The sequence below is a fragment of the Triturus cristatus genome, chromosome 3_1 (genome assembly GCF_964204655.1).
Source record: "Triturus cristatus chromosome 3_1, aTriCri1.1, whole genome shotgun sequence".
Lineage (NCBI taxonomy): Eukaryota > Metazoa > Chordata > Amphibia > Caudata > Salamandridae > Triturus > Triturus cristatus.
This window is the reverse complement of record NC_140583.1, coordinates 627,893,603-627,914,521: the sequence shown is the minus strand read 5'-3', so window position 1 is coordinate 627,914,521 and position 20,919 is coordinate 627,893,603. Positions and strand designations below refer to the sequence as shown.

The 20,919-nt window shown below is 44.6% G+C and overlaps 1 protein-coding gene and 1 long non-coding RNA gene across 2 annotated transcripts in view; one reads left to right on the top strand and one right to left on the bottom strand.

Annotated features, from left to right (window-relative positions):
- LOC146860667 (uncharacterized) overlaps positions 1–20,919 on the top strand; it is a 272,962-nt gene that overhangs the window by 58,418 nt on the left and 193,625 nt on the right. Inside the window, exon 3 of the long non-coding RNA XR_014978847.1 lies at positions 9,356–9,573. This is a non-coding gene — a long non-coding RNA (uncharacterized LOC146860667). The remainder of the gene's footprint in view (positions 1–9,355; positions 9,574–20,919) is intronic.
- The window catches only part of CLN6 (CLN6 transmembrane ER protein), a 145,848-nt gene continuing 132,183 nt past the window's right edge, over positions 7,255–20,919 (bottom strand). The window contains exon 7 of the mRNA XM_085644592.1: positions 7,255–9,545. Within this exon, the coding sequence (XP_085500718.1) occupies positions 9,275–9,545 (271 nt within the window). The 3' untranslated portion in view covers positions 7,255–9,274. The remainder of the gene's footprint in view (positions 9,546–20,919) is intronic.

Sequence of the window (20,919 nt, the reverse complement as noted above, 5' to 3'; positions counted from 1 at the left end):
AAAGAGAGGTAACAGCTGTGTTTTGGAACCATCACATCATGCAAGGATACAGCATATAAAGGGCAAGAAACCCAACACTAGATTTTCGAAGAAAATCAATTTAAAAGACGTAGGCAATATTGTAGACAAATGCATTAGATGACGACTGAAGTTCTTTTAAAGGGTATTTTTTTTTGTTTTTTGTATTCAAGCTTTTGGGTCACGTTTAATAACAAAAAAAAACCACATGAAGCCGAGGGAGAACAAGCATTGGCCGCACGCGCGCCTCGCGCTTAAAGTTTAAAAAACAAAAAAAAAAAAAGACAATCCCGGCGGAGCATGGCGCGCGCGCGCTTGGGGGCGGGGGAGCGCATTCCAGGCGGGGGAGCGAACCCTTTGAAGTGCTCCCAAAAAGCGGATTGCATGGCGGCACTGCACCAAACGCACCAAGTAATTCTACAAAGAATAGAAAATGCCTAACAGAGCCCATATCTATTGAATTTACCAATACTTGTTTAACTTTGTAAGTCTAAGATTAAAGCCCTGCATGCAAACTACTATTTGCAAAAAAGGCCTGGGAGACTGAAGGCATCATATATAATGTAGGGCCACTTGGCAGCACGGCTAACTCACAAATGCCACATGCCGTCTTAAGCTCAGTGAACAATATGAGTTCTAATGCCTGGGTTGCCACATATACGTATGCGTAAGGATGTTTATATTGCATACATACTGGATACGATATATGGAAATCAAGTACCGTGGGATGCAGGTTCAAATGCTGTTCTAGTGCCGTTTGCAGTAAAGGCCATTAGGGCAGACGAAAGCCCACCAAGCCGTGTTTGAATGTACTTCACACAAACAGCAGAGAACGAGCTTTGCTGCGTGTGGCCTGATGCAAGCGTTGGTCCGCAGACTAGCTCTACAAAGTATGTTGAAATAATACGAAAGCCCGCCGAGTTGTGTTTGAATGTACTCCATACAAACAGCAGATGGAGAGCTTTGCTGCGTGTGCTCTGATGCAAGCTCTGGTCCGCAGACAAGCTCTTCAATGTATGTTGAAATAATATCCGGTACACTGAGCCCGAGGACAGACCAACACTGCGAGGGATGCACATGGACAGCTTGTTTACGCAGTGTGAGAACGGCTTCTTGCGCAGCTTTATCTCCGGATGTCAGACTGCCACGAGAAACTCAGGCTCACATCCTAAAAGGCAATGTACAAAGTAATAATCATATGGATAATAGGATTGTTGGAAAGCATGCCTGTTTAAAAGTGAAAGCGGGCAGAAACCCATTAAAGAAAAGAGGGCTTACAAACTAAAGCAAGCTGTCGCCATCATGCTTTCACTTTAATGAAAACAAGCCCGGCGGAGCGTGGAGCGCGCGCGCTTGGGGGCGGGGGAGCGCATTCCAGGCGGGGGAGCGGACCCTTTGAAGTGCTCCCAAAAAGCGGATTGCATGGCGGCACGATGCGCGTGATTGTGCGCGTGCTAGCCATGCAATCCGCTTTTTGGGAGCACTTTTCAAACCCCCTTACAATAGTCTCGCTTTGTGATCGCTTACGCGATAGCAAGGCGAGACCTAAAAAGCAACAACTATGGCTTTGTTGCATATAATATTGAAAATGATTCAGTTCTAAAATGATGACACTGTGAAAGAACTATAACCAGGCTCTTTGAAGTTGCATCAAAGACAGTAAAGGGTGGTACTGCTGCAGAGATAAATTAAAAAAAAAAATCACCTAGGGTGATGGCAAAAATAGGGAGCTCGATAGGGACACGTTTCGGCACTTGCTTTTTAGGCCCGGCCCACTTAAAGCCCTCTGTTAATCATATGTCCAACATTCTGCAGCTCAGCCAATCGAATTTGAGAACTTCCATTAAATCCCTAAAGAGGTTCTAAGGTCACTGTAGGATGGAGCAATGAGAGTGTGGCGAATTTAGTTTGGCATTGGGAGGGCACTATTGGATACAGCTGATATAACTGCCTGTTCCTGGGAACATTAGTTAAGGCTGGGCTTATAAGAAATCTGCTTTATCGTTGAGTTAAGCGCCTCATTCACGCACACAAGCATTTTACGCGAAAGCGCTATATCGAGCTTAACACAGAGCCAGAGTGGGAGACTGGGCAGGGCAAGCAGATTACAATGAGACCCAGGGCCGAACTCCGTCTTTTTCCTACCGAAGTCTGCTCTGAGGTGGGATCAGCTCACAGGTTATAGAGCGCCTCTATAACAGCGAGAGGACTTCAAGTCACAGACAGTCACTTTTAAGAGGATTGACATGGAGGCATGTGCCTACTATGGGGCGCAGCAGGATCAAGGAAGTGATGGTGGGCTGCTGAGGGTCTAGTCAAGCATCAATGGTTCAACGCCTGGTCAGGGCAGTAAGTGCTATATAAATGCACTTACCTTGCAATAAACGTTCCATAGAAGGGGCCCACCAAACATTAGCATGGAATGCGTTTTTTGAAAAAGTCAGCAATCACTCCACGAATAGCAGCACATTAGAGATTTTGAAAATGTTGTTCTCAACTGGTTAGTACAACTCTGATTATCTTCATTATCTAATTATTAAATCCCTCTTGCAGAGCGCAGCTCAGGCTCGAGGTACATCTTTTAAAAGTCTTAGCAGGATTGGATCCTGGGCCGGCCATTGTGTCAAGGATCACACGGCTCGACTTAAGTCCGCCATACAAAGGTAGTGATAAGGAGGTGAGCTTGGAGCTGACTGGCGAGATTACAGGACCTGGAGACGGCGGTATCAGCAGCAAAGCTCCCCGCGGGGTCCCAGTCACAGAGAGGGGCTGACCAGACAGCTAAGGGTCAAGAAAGGGAGGCCCATGGAATGGAATGTGAAAGCAGAGCCGAGGAGACGGAGAGCAGAGCGGTGTGTGCTGAAGAACACAAGCAGAGCAGAGTATGCCCCCGAACTAGACGGTTCCGAGACAGTGACCGGCACGGCACTGAGGCCTGGAAAGTAACTTCAGTAATGGAGCAGAGAGGCGGAGAAAGCATGACGTAGACTCGTGGAAGAGAGAGCGGAGGCCCCTTCTAACACTTACGTGACAGCAAAGAGAGGGGGGCTGTTGCGTGTCACTGAAGGAGGGGCCACCTCCGGAGTAGGATTAAACTATGTACACTGAGCATGGGGGAGGGAGGGGGGAGTGAAAGCAGAGAGAAATTATTAACAGCGCGGCACTCGTAAAAGGGTGCAGTGCTGATTATGTTACAACAAGCCAGGACTATTGGCTTTGTCAACGGCTGTTAGATGCATAAGCGCGGTCTCGAAAGTGAAAGGAGGACCGCGCTGCAAGCATTGGGATCACTTGTCTTTATGGAGCCATGTGTTTAAACACATGGCCCCATAAAGATAAGAAATCCTTTGCGACTTGAACAGAAAGCAGGCGAGCCCGTCCAAGTGGGACGGCAGAAAAAGCCAAAGGGAGATAACACCACACAGCTCTTTTCCAATGGCTGGCCACCGTTTAGCATAAACGGTGATGCCTGCCAATGGAAAAGAGGGGCGGAGCTTAAAGCCCTTTACTGAAAGTCCTCAAAAACGTTAAATCTCGCCGAGCGAGCTGCGCATATGCGCAGCAACGCTAGGCGAGACCTAAAAAGGCTCTATTCCAGTCACTGGTGTCAATCATCACAGAGCATTGAATGAGAGGATCGTCGCCACTCACACTCACAATGAGATTACACTTTAGGTGCAGTTCTCATATCACCCAAAAACATGAAAAAAAGGGAGCACCTCTAGTGAGAGACTCCACTGACTGACAGAGTGAAAAACACAGGAATGTCAAAAAAAGTGGTAGGGTGTCACAGCTTAACAAAGGCAATGGAAAAGGTTTTTGGTTGGAGGTATCATATAGAAGTGTGGGGTACTCACTTAGGAAAACATAGTTCCTGTTCCTGGGTCCTCTACTGGTGTCCAGGAATGCTGCATAATGTAATAACTCTGGAAAACATTTAGGATATGTGTGCGAAGCATATGTTGGAATTACATATCAATTGGATGTTTAAGTTAGTCAATCCTTTGTGGTTGTTCTATCTCTCAGTTGCTATTTGTGTTGAATTGATAGCCCATAAGGAAAGACTGATGTCAAAGTCCCTCTGAGCTTCTTGCATCTCTAGTGGGGTTCAGGTGAAAGTGGCATGGTGTCTCACACGCCATATAACCCTGCAGATAAATGGTTCTGAGAGTCCAATTTTGTCTCTGTGACTTTCTGTTGGTGCCATTAAGCTATATCTCACTGACAAGACTTAAGTAGGCTGAAATCAATCTGAGGTTGCCTGTGTTTGCATCTGTTTGGGACCTCACCTTGCACTTGAGGCTGTGCTGCAGCAACAAATGATGGACTGAATGCTGAATAAATCGAACATTCTCCCCCAGTCAAGAGATCTGGGTTAAATCCATCATTCTTTTGCTCACTACGCCACTCTAGTTTGGGCACAGCCATATGCAAATCAGTCTTGACCCTGCTCCTCATGGGAACAGTTCAGCCTGAACTGCCAAGCCAGGTCCTCCCTGGACCCGAAACAAGCATCCTGGGACCATATTCGGGGTATATCACCCCTCATCAGGCTAGCTTGAATCCTAGCATTTCAGGCTGGGCTGTTCCTGTAGAAGTAGGACTAAGGCTGATTTGCATATGGCAGGTTTCTGCCTAAAGAGCCAAAATGGGCAAAAAACAATGGCCTGGAATGTGGCCCTGGGTGATTGCCAGTGGCTGAGATTACTAAGCATTACTTCATCACTTTTTTGTTGGTTGCAGTTGGTGCCTAAGTGTGACAGGCATGCCTAAGTGTGACAGGTCCCATGCTCGCTGTGCCACAGGACTCAAGCTATACCTCACTGATATGGCCTAATTAGGCCAAAACTAGTTTGGAGTTGCTTGTGTTCTCATTTGAAATGGACCTAGCCTGGCTGTTCGGTTTCAGCTTTTTCATTGGAGCAGGAGTAAGTCTGACTTGCATATGGCTGTTTCTGTCTTGGATGACAAAATTAGCAAAAACGATGGATTGCCAGCGGATGGGATGATTGTAAAGCATTTCTTCCATCACATTGCTTTTTATTGGAATGTGGGCAGAAACATGACGTTGTCACCCATTCAGAGTCACTAGCTTGTCGGTAAACAACCTAATTTTCAGATAGCCCAGACCAGATCTCTCCTGGCCTGTCAATTTCGTATCCCCGTCTATCAGAAAGGAAGTCTGAGGCACATACATGATCCAACAACTTGTTTTATAAATGGAAATTCAGACAGTAAGAAGCAAAGAACTAATACGCTGGTGTGTAAAGTAAAGAGGCCTACAGTAATGTGGCACGTGGTACAGGTTAGAAAATCTCTTACAGGAGGGCACCTCATGCACTAAAGGAGTGTACATCGACTTTGGTACTTCAGCAGGTGTCTTATACAGACTGCATAGCGGGCATGTTGAGGCATGAATGTGAATTGTATTGCTTGGCCTGTGCCAGTAAGTGACATTTGCATGCTTCTTATAGGTCAGAGAACTAGTGCATTGCTAAGATCCTTAGTCCTGATTTTTGTATTCCACTGGGGTACCTGCAGTTTTGTGATTACACTGATATTAGACTATCAAAACCACAAGTACTGCAATGAAATGGAAAACAAATGACTGCATTAAATATTGATGCCTAACGTGGAACGGCTGGATATGCCAAGTTACGCTTTCTAATGATGCCCGTATCAAGACCCACTCAAGTTTATTTTTTAGGCTAAACAGCTATTTCTTTCGAAAAGAGAAATAAGCATTGGTAATCACAATAGGTCTGGCTTTAAAGAAATGTTGTATGGTGATATGAAGCATTGCTAGTAAATATAATGGGAAAAATATGTGCTTGTGTGGAAGCAAGGAGCAGTAGAATAATATATGGTCAGGTGACATTTGCACTGTCAAGCCAGACTTATAAATCCATGTAGGTTAATGACTGCCCTCCTCCCATCTCTGCTGCTGCCAGAGAAAAACAACAGATATTGTCTAGTTATCTAAGACATTTTAATATCATTCCAATGGCATGTGTGTGTCCCTGAAAGTTCAGTTCAAGCTTAGGCTGGTGGATGATAAACAAAAGGATCACAGCTGTGTGCAGGGCAATAACTTTTTTTGTGGAAGCACACAAATTCTGTCCACTCAAAACATGTACTCCAGACTCCCATCATGTAGGGGGAGCCAAAGCCCCTCTCTAGTGATGCTCACATAATTGTCTGGTGACAGCTGCTCTGTCAAGCTATACCATAAAAACGACCCTTTCCGAAGAATTATTTGTAACGCAAACATCTCGACTTGTTCCATACCAGGTGTGAATTACTCATTGAGTCCTGGTTAGCTCTACATTCTGATGCCAGTTTTACATGTCACACTAGAAATGCAAAGCTGCAAATGCAGATGACAAAGTATGGGCTGTATCTGCATACATCTGTAAACCTTGTATTTTTGGAATCCACAGCTATTAGTGTATCATATTATAGGTGCACTACCAAAGACATGTCATTTACTTACCCTCCATGGATCCATTAGTATTTTAGTTACATCGGGGAGCCCTCTGAAGTAGGTTGTTTAAATGTGTTGTTTAATATGTAATTTCTTAAATGCACTCAATTGTTTTGTTAAAAAAATTCTCTCCAGCATCTTAAGGATATTCACAAACAAATATGATACAAGCAGCGTGAACATATGCACGAGCCATTTCTTAAAACAATTACTGCATTTTTTAATTTCATATTAGTAGGTGTTGTGATGATACCCCTACCCTTTCCTTGTTCTTTAATGCTTGGCCTTTAAACATCAGGCCGCCAACGAAATAGCAAAGTTTTGAATATGCATGAAATAGAAGAGATGAGCATGTATCATAAAAGGCAATAGCAACATTTTACATTGCAGGAAATACGCTGTCATATGATAGCTGTCCTGCACATTTGGAAGCTGTCACAAGTCCCTCCAAGACAGTCTGCTATAACACATGAAACACATTTATGACTAAACCACTACTCTGTGAAGGTCTGAGCAATAGTCCAAGTTGTGTTAATGTCACCTGAGAAATGTGTTACTTAGTAGGCAGGGCTCTGGCAAATGGAAAGAGTAACAGTCCAAGGATAGTGGATCAGTTTCCCTAAATACATGCATAGGCAGTCTGGTCACTGGATGCAAACCTAAGGGGCTGCAGTGGGACTGTGTGCAAGGACAGAAGGAGACACACCCTACATGAAGGATGATCATCCGTTCATTGGATAATACACAAGACATCAGTTAATAAGCTCCTTTATTCACCTTTTTATTGATTTATAATAAACAAGGCACACAAAAATAGGCACATAAACTTAGATAACAGTTTATATCCCGAAAATGAGCACACCAAACCAGGCAGGGAAAGGCAAAGGAAAGATGCAAGTGTTCATCATCACACAGACAAGGCTGGTGTGCGACGCAGAGCACACAGGGATATGTCGATAAGTTCTGCCGGGCCCAGCTAGTCTTTCCATTGCCCACCCTGCTGCAGCGATGAAGACTCTGCTTGGCCTTCATCTCTAAGTTCTTTTCTTTGATAGTGCATTGATAGGTGTAACAGCATTAGCTCCCTTTAGCAGAGAATGGTTCGTCATCTGGAAGTTGGTCTAGAACAGTGTTTCCCAAACAGTGAGTCGCGGCCCATCAGCCAATTTTTGGTGCGTCGCAAAAGTCCAAACAATAAATAAAGATGGCTTTAAATTCTATATTTACCTTATCACATTTGCTGCACTTAAAATACAGATTTAAAATGTCAGGCTATGTCTGCTGACAAATGGTCGCTTTTTTAACATGGGGACTGGTGTTAACAAACTCCTCTCACTTTGCAGCCAGCGAAAGAAAAGTAAAAGTGAATTATGTGACATTCTTGCTGTTGTAAAAGGAAAGGCTGAAAGATGTCATTTTTTTGTAAATCTTGCTGTGGTACAGGGATTGTAAAAGGAAAGGCTGAAAGATTTCATTTTTTTGTAACACACAACAAAATGTACATATCTTTAAATCAATTGTACACATCCAGCAGTTAGGAAGGCAAAAATTAAGCAAATCTTCTCTGTAATTCTGAAGTGTGATGTAAACAAAGATTTTAATAGGATAAAAAAAAATGTAAACACTTTAATTGGTGATGCATAAATGCTAAATATTCACTGAAACCTGATTAACACTCATTATCATTTGTGTACAATACAGTTTTATCAGCAAAACTGTACGTCTGTGCAAATTTAGTGGTCATTTCAATGGAAAATGTGCTGTTTGTAAACGACAGTGTGCTAACACATAATGCTTTAGGTATATTAAAAAATTATGTGCTTTATGTCTATTAAAGCAACGTGGGTCGCGAACGTTTGTCGTTCTAAAAATTGGGTCGTGGTTTTAAACAGTTTGGGAAGTTCTGGTCTAGGAGTACCCATGAGCTCGCCCAAAGCTTCTGCACGGAATGAGGATGTCCCAACTTGTCCTAATTTAGGATTCCATAAAGTACCTATGAATTTACCAAAGCAGAGGTATCCCCAGTGGGAAAGAGACCTTTCCATCAACGTATTTGAAATGAGCATCCTGCACTATCTGAACCAAGGCAGAGCAAAATAAGACCTCACTGGATCTTCCCAAGCCCTTGCAGCCTTTCAGGAAATTTAAGTCTGAAATGAGGATGCATCCAACAGCCCTTCAGATGGATTGGCAGGTTACCATTTGTTAATGCTCTAGTCAAAGCCCTCAGGATCAGCGAAACTGGCTATTATTTGTAAAAATAACACTGTACCCTATGGCAATTATTGCAGATAGACGCCTTAAGAAAATCTAAATGAATAAAACGCTACAGAATTGCTTAGTGGTAGCATGTGAAGTGCTGCCAATATGAATGAGTCTGGGTGACAGTCTTTATGAAACAGATGATGCCAGTGGAATGCACAAGCCAGGATCAATTTCAAAGCAAACAAAATGTAAGATTTTGAAACCCCTTGTTCTAAGCCACACTATAACCATACAGCAGCCCGGGCTAAATTTTAGTTACTCTTTAAGAGTAGAAAAAATAGCGGCGCATTAGATCTCAGAGTCAGCGGAGCTGAAATTAGGTACCCCCCCAACCGACAAGAGAGAACCTTTCTTTGTCCACCCCCTCAGTTGAATATAACAAAGAGTTTTTTAAAACATGTGTCCTCGCCTCTGTGCATGGGAGCAGTCAGGGGCACGTAGCATCTCTTCTGAAAAATGTTCACAGCCCAACAATGGGCCCCAAAGGAAAGAACATTGTGCCTGCGGTCAGTGAAGATTGCTGATGTGCAAAGTGTAGAAGGCCCAGGGTTCTGGAATGTAGATCACACCAGGGTATTTCTTCCGCAGGACACGGTCATTCCAGAGCCAGACGACCCAGATGCCGATGAGGACCAGGGCGCTGCTGAAGGAGTAAAGCAAGAAGAGTCCGTTGCTGTCCAAAACCAGGCCTTTCTGCTTCTGGCGCATGATGAGGGCCATCATGGCAAAGAAGGTGAAGATGTACAGCATGAAGATCTGTCCCTCGGTGACCAGGTACCTGAACCAGGAAAAGAATTGGGATAGAGGTGAGTGTTTCCCCCTAAGGGGGGAAAGTATATGAGACAGGAAAGAACACAAGAACGTGGGTTAAGATGTGAGTAGCTGTCCCTCGTGGAGGAGGACTCTGAGAAAGGAAAAGATAGGGGTTACAGGCAATGTTCCCTCAAATTTGTTTCTTCTGTGTGTGGCAGTATATGGTCTGTGTGCGCTGCAGCCAAGGCTATGTGCACCAAGAACCCAACCGTGTGTGTGGGTGCTGTGACAAATATCAGTGCAAATATCACTCAAACATTTCCTTAATAAAGTGAAAAGACAGTGTATTTCTACACATACAGCACCACATGAAGGGTCTTAAGGCAGGTTTGCAACATACAACACACATAAAAAGGATACAGTATTCAAAAGCATATTCTCCATTAAAAGTCTTTTAATTTAACAATGTGTCCCTTACTATCACTTGTCAAATGTGAAAGCTACATCCCTGAGAGGTATCTGTGTTATTCAAGATAACACCCTAGTGGAATCTGTGAAAATGCATTGTTGTGTCCTATCCACTGTTCCCAATAACGTGCGCGCAGTGCTGTGTGTGGAGCGAGAACACACAGCACATCAAAGAAGAACTTTCGCGCCGCTGCTTTTAAAAAGCGAGCGGTGCGAAAAACAGGTATTTCTTTCCTGGAGAGCTTTTGTTTGAGCATTCATGTTAAGTGCAGCGCTATCACGACCTGCAATTAACATGAATACTTTAAATAAAAGCAAACAATCTGCCCATCACCCTACAGCTGTGCTCTATTAAGAAAAGAAATTCCGCAATTCTACAAACAGGGCGTGAAAAGCACACATCCTGTTTGTAGACTTGCTGAATTTCTCTTCTTAACAGAGCTGGGCTGCGGGGTGATTGTGTGACTTTGTTAAAGTTTTCAGGTTAATTGCAGCTCCAGACGGGCACTGTGATAAACCTGAAATCTTTAACAAAGGCCCACAATCACCCCGCAGCCCAGCTCTGTTAAGAAGAGAAATGCAGCAACTCTACAAACACGGCGTGAAAAGCACACGTCATGTTTGTAGACTTGCTGAATTTCTCTTCTTAATAGAGCGCAGCTTGGCATAGTGTGCCACCCTACTTGTATTTTCCTGTTTCAGTCATTGCATCCAGATATATGATACAACAAGTAACACCATACCCAGGGCTTTACGTGGGATGCAAAAACAGGGGGGTCTCGCAAAGGGGCATGGCCAGTGTAATTAAGGGCATGGCTTAAGACACATAAGCTAAAAATCTGTACTTAGCATAGTCTACCGCCCGACTTGTATTGTGCTGTTTCTGTCATTGCATCCAGATATATGATACAACATGTAACATCATACCTACAATTCAGGACTATTGGCTTTGTCAATGGTTGTTAGTTGCATAAGATAAATAGCAGCAACTATGGCTTGTATGTAATATTGAAAAGGCTTCAACTTAAAGCCCTGGTGACACCACGACAATGTTGCTGCTCTTGAGTTTCGAAAAGAGAAGGGAAATCCAGAGAGAAAATGACTTTCTTTAAAGGATTTCCCTTCCCCTACAAGTAGGGTGACCAGATCGTGGTACCCAAAAACCGGGCCATTTCGCAAAAAATAGAGGGAGGACTACCAATTTACATCAATAAAGTTGCAAATACTGACAGTCCTCATCCTCATAGAAACACAGAACAGGCACTAAGAAAATATATATATATTTTTTTTTAAAACCAGCCTCATGCCTTTTAATTAAATTGTTTACTTTTAACAGCTGCTTACTAGCCCTGCTTTGGAACACCTAAAAAAATGCCTCTCACTGTTTTCAGTTCACCCTCTCAAAAAACCAGGACATGAGTCACTTTTACCGAAATCTGCCAGTACAACTGTTGAAAAACTGGGACGGTCCAGACAAATCCGCGACTCATAGTCACCCTACCTACAAGGTTCACCTGGCATGACGTCATGCCCTAACTTCTCTACTAGTGAGAAGTGAGCAGAGTGAGCACGCGCACATCGATGTGCCTAGTGTCACTGCAGTCTGGAAAAAAACGGACTGCCTGTGCCAGGGCACAAAACAGAGCCCGGTAGAGACCCATTTCGAGGCCCCCTTTAAAAAACTGCTGGTGCTCAGCAGCGGTGAGACCTGGTCCATTTAAAGCCCTGATCATACCTACAAGTCGGACTATTGACTTTGTAAGTGGTTGCTAGTTACATAAGATAAATACGCAGCAACAATGGCTTGTATAAATTAAATCCATCTGAATTTGAAAACAGCTAAACTCTCCAGCCATCTTTCTAGTTGTGATGAGGCGATGAGGCTGCCAATGACAGAGACTTGCTTGAGTGTGTTATGGTCACGCTGGTAGTACAGTTTTAACAACCCCTTTTGACAAAATGTGACATTTTAACAAGAAGCAGTTTGACTGTTCATGAGATTCGCTTTTTTGTACTTGCATATGTTAGGGCAAAAGGGGGTGATCTGTACAAAACTCAGCTCTGAAATTCATCAGGTTAAGCAGACTGTCTTGTGATAGGAGCTTGCCATACATCTAGGAGTGCAGCTTCCGTACTGTGGTTGGGACAGAAAAGTGACTAATGGGAATTCAACTGTTGGCTTGCTTTTAAATATTTTTCAAATTGTAGGGTGATTATTCTTTCCAGGCATAATGAGGTCAGAGGAAGGAAGAAAGGGGAAATGTTTGTTTTAAAGCTCTGGTGACACCACGACAATGTTGCTGCCCCTGAGTTTCAAAAAGAGAAGGGAAGCAAGTGTTAGTGAAGAGAATACTCCCGACAGATGGATCAGTCATTTACACACTTGCAGCTGCCATCTGCTTAGACCTGCCTCTTGGCAAGATTAAAAATCTTGGCAAGGCCTAACCAGCCTTCCACCCTTCTTAGTTCGTTCTGGTGAGCACGATTACATAGAGCAAGCGTGTAGAAATGACAAGATGATGAAAAAGGCTCCTTATAGAACCCCCCAACGTCGATATGCAGAGACGCTACTTCTGAAGCATTGCCATACCACACTCGCTGTCTTCTCCGACATATCTTTTGTCCTTTTTTCTTCCACTCCCCAGCTGCTCTCGCCGTCTTCTTCTCTTCTTTTTCTTCTTCCTCATATCAGTCCCGCTCCACGTTTACCCACTTTCCCCTTCTCCCCATCCTATTCTTGTCTCCATTTCCCTCTCACTGCCAGTTCTTTGCTTTCTCTCTTACCGGTTTTCCTTTCTACGTTCTCTCTCCCAGTTCTTCAAAGCCTCTGGCTGACTTTCTCTTTCTGTCCCTCTCTTACCAATTTCTCCATTACCCCTTCCCCATTTCCCGTCTTTGCGCCCTGACTTTTCCTACTTTGTTCCTCTCTCCCCCTTTCTCCGCCACTAAATCCTATTCCTCACTAGTCTCCTCTCCTTTTCCTTCAGGCTATGTTCCGATTTTGAAAACACATACCACTATCCCTGAATATTATATGGAAGCACATTTAGAATTTGGACCAGTGTGCCTCTGCTGTGTCAGTGACCTGGCTAAAAAGGACATGACAAATCTGAAATTGGATCATAAATCCAAAGCTGTTCTAATCAGGGGCCCCAGAAATAAGTTTGGCCCAGGCACTCAAAATCCTTAAGATGTCCGTGTGCATTTGTTAACGTTTTCATGTTAATTGCAGCATCCATCATGAGCTGCAATTAACACGAAAACCTTAACAAAGGCACATAATCACCCCGCAGCCCAACCCTATTAAGAAAAGAAACGCAGCAACATAGCTACCAAGGTTTACAATTGCAATGTGGGATGTTTTCATAATTTCACTGTAATTATTTGTGCCATTTGAACAGGGCCGGCTTTAGTGCTGGTGGCGCCTAGTGTGACAATGTTTGTTGGTGCCCCAATGACCACCTCCGCCACAGATACTCTCATTACCAACCTTTAACAGTGACCCTCAAGTCTCCATAACCCCTCTCTATTTCATATTTATTTTGTTTAATAGCGCCACTCATAGCAGTGTAAGGTGTTAAGCACTTTACATCGCATACACATTACACAGAGACACTGAATCATAGTGTGTGAATCAATGTATAGGAAATGTTACATCAGACAGAGGAATAAAATGTCTCTTCTTAACAGAGCTGGGCTGCTAGGGTTTTAAGCAAACGTTTGGAGTGATATTTGCCGCTGCACACATGCACGGTGTGGTTCCTGGCGCACATAGCCATGGCTGCAGTGCACAGAGACCATACACTGCTGCACACAGAGAAAATAAATTAGAGGGAACATTGGTCCTATCCTCAGCCAATCACGGAACATTCCTTATTTGCATTTTATCTCCTGCTGCATGCCTTTCGCAGCCCTGCCAAGTACCACGCATCAGGCTTAGACTACCGCATTTTAGTGTGGTGCTCTGCATCACTACACTAAAATGCATTAATCACTCATTTGTAGAGCCTTGACAACACCTGCGTGTTTTGAGGGAGAAGCTGGAACTGCAGCTGCAAAGTGCACGTCATGTGCACTAATGCAGTAAATAACCGTACTTTATTCAAGCTGCCAGTTTGTGGTCTCATTGTGCAATATACTTTTGATCATCCAGGTATTCTTCTGCCACTGACACTACTAGACGAGTAACCATAATCGGAAACAACTAATGGTCAGTTATCATGCTGCTCTTCATATGATTACGAATTGAGAGTGCAATTACCATGAAGCCTCTTACAATTTAGAACCTACCTATGATGACACTTACTATACCGCCATGTAATTTTGATGAATACATTGGGATACACTTGTGATGAACTTTGCGCGGTTAATGGACGTTTTGGCTTTTATTAAGTTGCAGTTGCGAAATTAGCCGTATCTCGTTTGACCTTTAGCCCTGAAGAAGTCCCCTGGCAAAAGGGACGAAACGCGTTGGCTGTTTGCCGATTAAACTTGGAATAAATTTGAAATATCAACGGATAATACTTGTGATTTGAATGACTCTTGTACTGAGTGCACCTTCCTTTTGTTTGTGAATTTTCTGGATTATTATAGCATCTTTCAACGACGGATGCTGGAAGTGGATGCACCGTTTTTTGATATAACTATACTTGGGAATTTAAGTGCTCAACCTTTGTCTGTCGTTGGTGGCTCTTCTATTTTAACTAAACAAATGGTAGCCATATCTAACCACCAGCATACTTTAGTCTTTTTTCTAAATCACACAGAGAACATACTAGCTGTTGGATTGCAGAAAATGCTGCTTAAATTAAGCGCTGTGGTGACATTCGCAAACAAAGGAAGTGTTGCTGTAGAGAAGTAAGATGGTTGCTATGCGGCGATGAGGTTGAGACCCTAATCTCTTTCTGTTCTGTACGTGTGGGTGGCCGGGGCCTGGCTGCAGGCCTGAAGGACACTTGCGTCTGTCTGAAAGGGTAGTTAGTGCCCTGGTAGTGATCCACCACTGGAAGAATCATGCAGCAAATACATGACAGGTAGCACTGCTGGAGAGGGACCCCTCTGCTGTGGTGGACATGATGGACTGTCGCTTGGGGGTGCTCAGAAGGGGGAAGCGGCCCGACCCCGCACTTGGTGGTAGTTAGAATGAAAGGACCAATCAAACATTCCACTCACCTCCTGGGCGCAGTACCCAAAAACAACTTAGCTGTCTGCTCATTTCCAGCACTGCTGTTGTCGGGAACACTCAGCTGCGGTGCTCCACTTTGTTGGGGAACAATTTGGGCTGCCCATTGTCTTGACCACCTGGGGGAACCGGCAGTCTTTGAATGAGTGAGTGCCTGATAGCCTCTTAGTGAGAGAACAACAAGGAGTGCGGGGCTATTTTTCCACACGAGGAAGAAAAGCACACAAGGAAGAAAGCAAGAAGAGCACGGGGAGGGAAAGTTTAAAGGTAGGAGAAACACAGGAGTGAGAAAGCAGCATGGAGCAGTTGGGATTGCAGAGAAAAGCACATGAGGGACAGAGAGCATCACAGAGAGCAGGAGTGTTTTGCAGATGGAGAAACACACAGAGAGGAGAGGTGTGGCTCACTAGTTAGACGCGGCAGACCCGTAAGCAGAGAATCGGCCAGGGACCAGGGTTCAATTCCCGACGCGGCAGGGTTGTGGACCAGGGTCAAAACGGACTCGATAATTCTCGCCTCGGTACCTACTCTAACCAGGAACACACTCGGCAACTCTGGGCATTAAGCTTGCCTCATCTCTACAACGGCCCCCCACAGACGCCGGGGATGCCTGGTTTCACCTTGGAGATACCCAGAAAGGGACCATCTCACAGGGATAGCCAGGACGGGTTCCCCAGCGGTCTACAGCGCCGGGACGCCCCGTTGCTGGGGCAGCTGTGCGCTTTACAAGTCTACAACATTTACAATATGGATTAGGAAAGCATTCAAGGGGAAGAGCAACATGGAGTGCAGGATGTAGTGCCTCAGTGACTTTGCTTCAAAATGTGCTTTAAAATTTTATTAATAGATCTAGCACGCCGCCGTGGTGTTGGTCCGACTACCTCATACCTTGATTTTGCTTGCGAGAAAGTGTGAGTCACAGTCATTGAAATGGCACTCATAATACACTGAAATTAAGAAAATGTTACACGTAGCAATCTGAAACATTGGTAGCTATGCATTTGTTAAAAAAGCATGGCAGATTGTGTGCCTTATTGAAAGTTTTCATGTTAATCTCAGCGGCCGTCTTGCCTATACACAGAGCTGAAATTAACTTGAATACTTTCAAAAAAGCAACTAATCTACACTGCTCTATCAATAGGTTGACCATACGTCATGGATTTGCTGGGACAGTCCTGGTTTTTCACCACCTGTCCCAGTAGATTTCGGTAAATTTGGCTCATGTCCTGATTTTTAGAGCGGGTCAACTGAAAACGGTGGGAGGTGCCTATATATGTTTTCTGAAGCAGGGACGGTTAGCAGCTGTTATAAAAAAATCTACTTAATTAACTGGCATTATACTGGCCTAAAATCTTTACTTTATCAAAGTTTTTACTGCCTCTTCTGTAATTCTATACTGATGAGCGCTGTTATTCTGTGTGCTCCATTAAAGTAAACATTTTAGCCAGCCCAGCCAAGTACCATGCATCAGGCTTTAGACTAACGCATTTCAGTGTGGTGGTCCGTATCACTGCACTGAAATGCGAAGTCACGCATTTATAAATCCTCCTCCGATGTCAAGTCCAGTGCCAGCTGGTCATTAGCACCACTTACAGAAACCTGGCAGCGCGTGGTCAGCCCTGCTTGCGCAGACTTGGGGGTTGGCTCAGCTAGCTTTGGGCTGGCTTTAGGGGCTACAATGTAACAACTTCACCCGTACTGGGCTGGCGCCGCATTCAGCTTCACTGACCTCATGGGACAACACGAGCGTATCAGTGTCTGTGTAATTTATCCTGCGCCCAAGATCCGATAGACTGAGAAAGACTACGCACCTACCTATAGGCACCCTACCACCTGCGGTGCAAGCATGCGGCACAACACTCGGTTTACATTTGGCAGTGGGCACAGCGCATTGTTGTGACGACCCGCCCGGCCCTAATGTGCCTATGGCCACTCGCAACCCGACTCAGACTGTGGCCGCAGCGGAAGTGGTGCTACTTCATGTTCAGCAGACAGCCTGTACGAGTCGTCGCGTCCTAGACTGTGGCATCTGCCTGCAGCCTGGCCCGTGCAGGGGGAGTTGTCGCGGAAGGCTGCTGGCATCTTCAAAAGTCACAGGTGAGACCCCGGGGTGCAACTAGCCTTGAGTCTGGTATGTTGATAGTAAACCCTTCCCACCTATACCAGGCATGGTTTTGAAGCGGCCAAAGGACGTCGGCTGTAATGCAGGCTGTGAAGACCGAGGACCATGCTAAAACTTTCCCAGCACTGTGACATTTAAATAAACAAACAAAGCACACTTATGAATGATTTTTCCTGTACAGCCTGCCATGCCCGTAATTTGCAGGCTCTTGGTAGACTGTGCTGGAAACTGAGAAAGTGTGGTGCAGCCCCGGATGGCGATATGAAATAATTTAATTAAAATCTTACCTGCTCATTTCCTCAGTCCCCTGCAGACTCACAAACAGGTTAATTTTGCTGAACATTGTTCAGTTGTTGACTGAACAACCATTCACCACATGCCCTTTTTCAAGCGCGTGACACAGTTAAAGTGTACCGGCGCCCGGGTCACCATCACGGCTGGAGTGACAGCGAGCTGAGAATTAGAGCTACCCAGTGCAGTTTATGTTAGGACTCGGAGTCAGTGCAGCCACTTAGACACACAGGCAGCATCCCCTCTCTGCGGACACAGACCAAAGGCTGCGCGCAACACCCATAACAAAGCACCGTACAATCCGAGGCCAGTCCTGAAAGGCCAAGCCCGGCCTCTCTCCTACAATAATCAGCAAAGCAACACCAATGACCCCTAGCCCATCTCAACCTGGCCCGAATATTGCTTGGCACAGTTAAGCTGAACACTGCGGATGTGAATGTGGTAAAAATGGACTGCGAAGGAGCAGGTTGGTTCTGGTGGATATGAATGGAGGTAGTTCTAATGGCTGTGTGGTGTTTGAATGCACTGTATGGAGCAAGTTGGTTCAAATTGGGGATGGGGTTCTAGTGTACTGGGTAGAGCCAGGCTGATTTAGCTCTCAAGAAAGTGTCACTCAAAGTCGTTGAAATGTCACTCATAATTGCACTCAGGGCATGAGTCGGGGGTGCACGCGGGTGGACAACGTCCACCCACTTTTTTCACAGGGTGAACGCCGTCCACCCAGCCAAGAATTAGGGCCCCACTGAAAAATGTGCTGAACTCGTCCCGGTGTAATTTCAAACACTGGGACACTTTCAGCACCACCTGCACGTTGTCTGCTTTCCATCTGCAACAAGCAATAACGTGCAGGTGGCGACGGGGATTTTTTTATTTAAGACTCCTGCTGGGCCCATAACAAGGGCTGAATTTGAGGGGTCATCAGGCCTCCTTTTGTTCGAGTCTCTTGGCTGGGAGCAGTCAGGAGCCTCACACCAGATGCAAATGAAGCGGAGGGGAAACAAAGGCTCAAACCTTGTTAGCTCTTCACACTTACTTAAGAGAGGTAGCTTTTCACTTTGTTCAGTCCCTGTTTAGGAGATATGCATGCACTGTAAGAATATCAGATGTGTTGGTCTTTCCCAGTATTTACACAGAGCAAATTGCATTTATATATGGCTTGCTTCCCCTGAGGTGGTGTTGAAATAATTTAAGCACCACTATTTTTTCTTGTATAGCCCTACTCATTCCAATGCAGGGTGTAAAAGCGCTTCACATCAACATGTGCATATTACATGTACAATAAATTATATAAGTTTGTAAATGAATGTACATGATGTGTTACATAAATCTCGGGGACTGCAAGGTGTAGAAGTCACATATTATCTTCCATAGCTCACTGTGCTATTATACTCACAATGCGCTCAAACATACACATGATATACCTGCTAAACACATGTGAAGGCTTTAGATCGGATGTCACTTCTTGTGATGCCACTTCCTGTAAAGTCATGTCTTGTGATGCCACTTTCTATGATGTCACTTCTTGTGATGCTACTTCCTGTGAAGTTGTGGCTTGTGATGCCACTTTCTAGGATGCCTCTTTCTATGATGTTACTTCCTATGATGCCACTTCCTGTAAAGTCGTGGCTTGTGATGCCACTTTCTATGATGTCAATTCCTGTGATGCTTTGTGTGATGCCACTTTCTATGATGTCAATTCCTGTGATGCCATGTGTGATGCCACTTTCTATGATGTCAATTCCTGTGATGCCATGTGTGATCTCACTTTCTGTGATGTCAATTCCCATGATGCCAAGTGTGATGTTGCATGCCGTGATGTTGTGTGCTGTGATGTCACTTCAATACTGCCTAACTAGGCTAGTGCGCCCACTTCTTTTTTTTAGGACTTGTGCCCTGATTGCACTGAAATTTTGAAAATGTCACACATGGCAATCTGAAACCTTGGCACCTATGTGTAGTCCATTTTCTGTTTGTGTGAAATGTCCAGGTTTTTTGGCTTTAAAATTCTGGTTGCCTTATCTATCAACAAAAGGCACACAGCAAGCCTAACAGGACTTCACAATCCCTAATATGTATTAGGGATTGTGAAAGCACACGTCGTGCTGTTAGGCTTTCTGCGGGCCTTTTGTTAATAGACCGCAGCAGATTGTGTGCCTTTTTGAGAATGTTAATGTTAATTGCAGCTCTCGACATGCTTACACTCGGGGCTGCACTTAACATAAAAATTTCGAAAAGGCACACAAACTGCTGTGCTCTGTTAAAAAAAAGCACACAGCAAGCGCAACAGCACAACGTGTACTTTCACAATCACTAATAGATATTAGTGGTTGTGGAAGCACTTGTTGTGCTGTTAGGTGCGGTTAGGCTTGTTGCATGCCTTTTGTTAATAGAGCGCAGCAAATTGCGTGGCTTTTTGAAAGTTTTCATGTTAATTCCAGGGCCCGACATGCTTACACAAGGGGTTGCATTTAACATGAAAACTTTCAAAAAGACACACAAACTGCTTTGCTCTGTTAAGAAAAAAGCACGCAGCAAGCCCACGTGTGTTTTCACAATCCCTAATATATGTTAATGATTGTGAAAGCACACGTCATGCTTTTAGGCTTGCTGCATGACTTTTCTTGATAGAACACGGAGGGGGGCAGATTGTCTGCTTTTCTTCAAGTATTCATGTTAATCGCAGCGCCCATCATGCTTCTACAGGGCGCTTTAATTAACATGAATACTTGCCTGGTGGTGGGTGCGCTTCAACGAAGTCACTGCGTGCTCAGATTCACGAAGGTGCGAGGGCGCGCGGGCGTGTGCCTTGAAGGGAACAGTGGTTATAGGTAACCTACTGTCCCTCCTAGGACCAGGGTGGGAGACTGGAAAATATACATGAGCGTAGGTTAGAGAGAAGACCATAAGTCTGGAAAAGACATAGGTAAGAAGTGAGCATTTATTCCAGAGGAGACCAACTATTTGATCTTGGAAAAGACTCGAACATGGGCCAGAGATGAGAATATGTCCTCGGTGACCAGGAATCTGAGCAGGGAAATCAAATGGGTTAGAGGTGAGTATTCGAGACAGGAAAAGACACATGAACATGTGTTAAAATGTGAGTTTCTGGCATGCTGGGCAGCAGGTCTCTGACCAAGGAAAAGAGATGGATTCACGGTAAGTATCTGGGACAGAAAAAAGCAAAACATTGAATGCCTCACAGGGGTGTGTATCGGGGCCAGAAATAGTTGTGGGTTTCGGGTGAGCATCTTTTATTCAGAACAGCAGGTCTCTGAGATGGGGAGAGACAGAGGAACATGGTTAAAAGGTAGTGCAGAAAAAAAGGGGGATCATTTT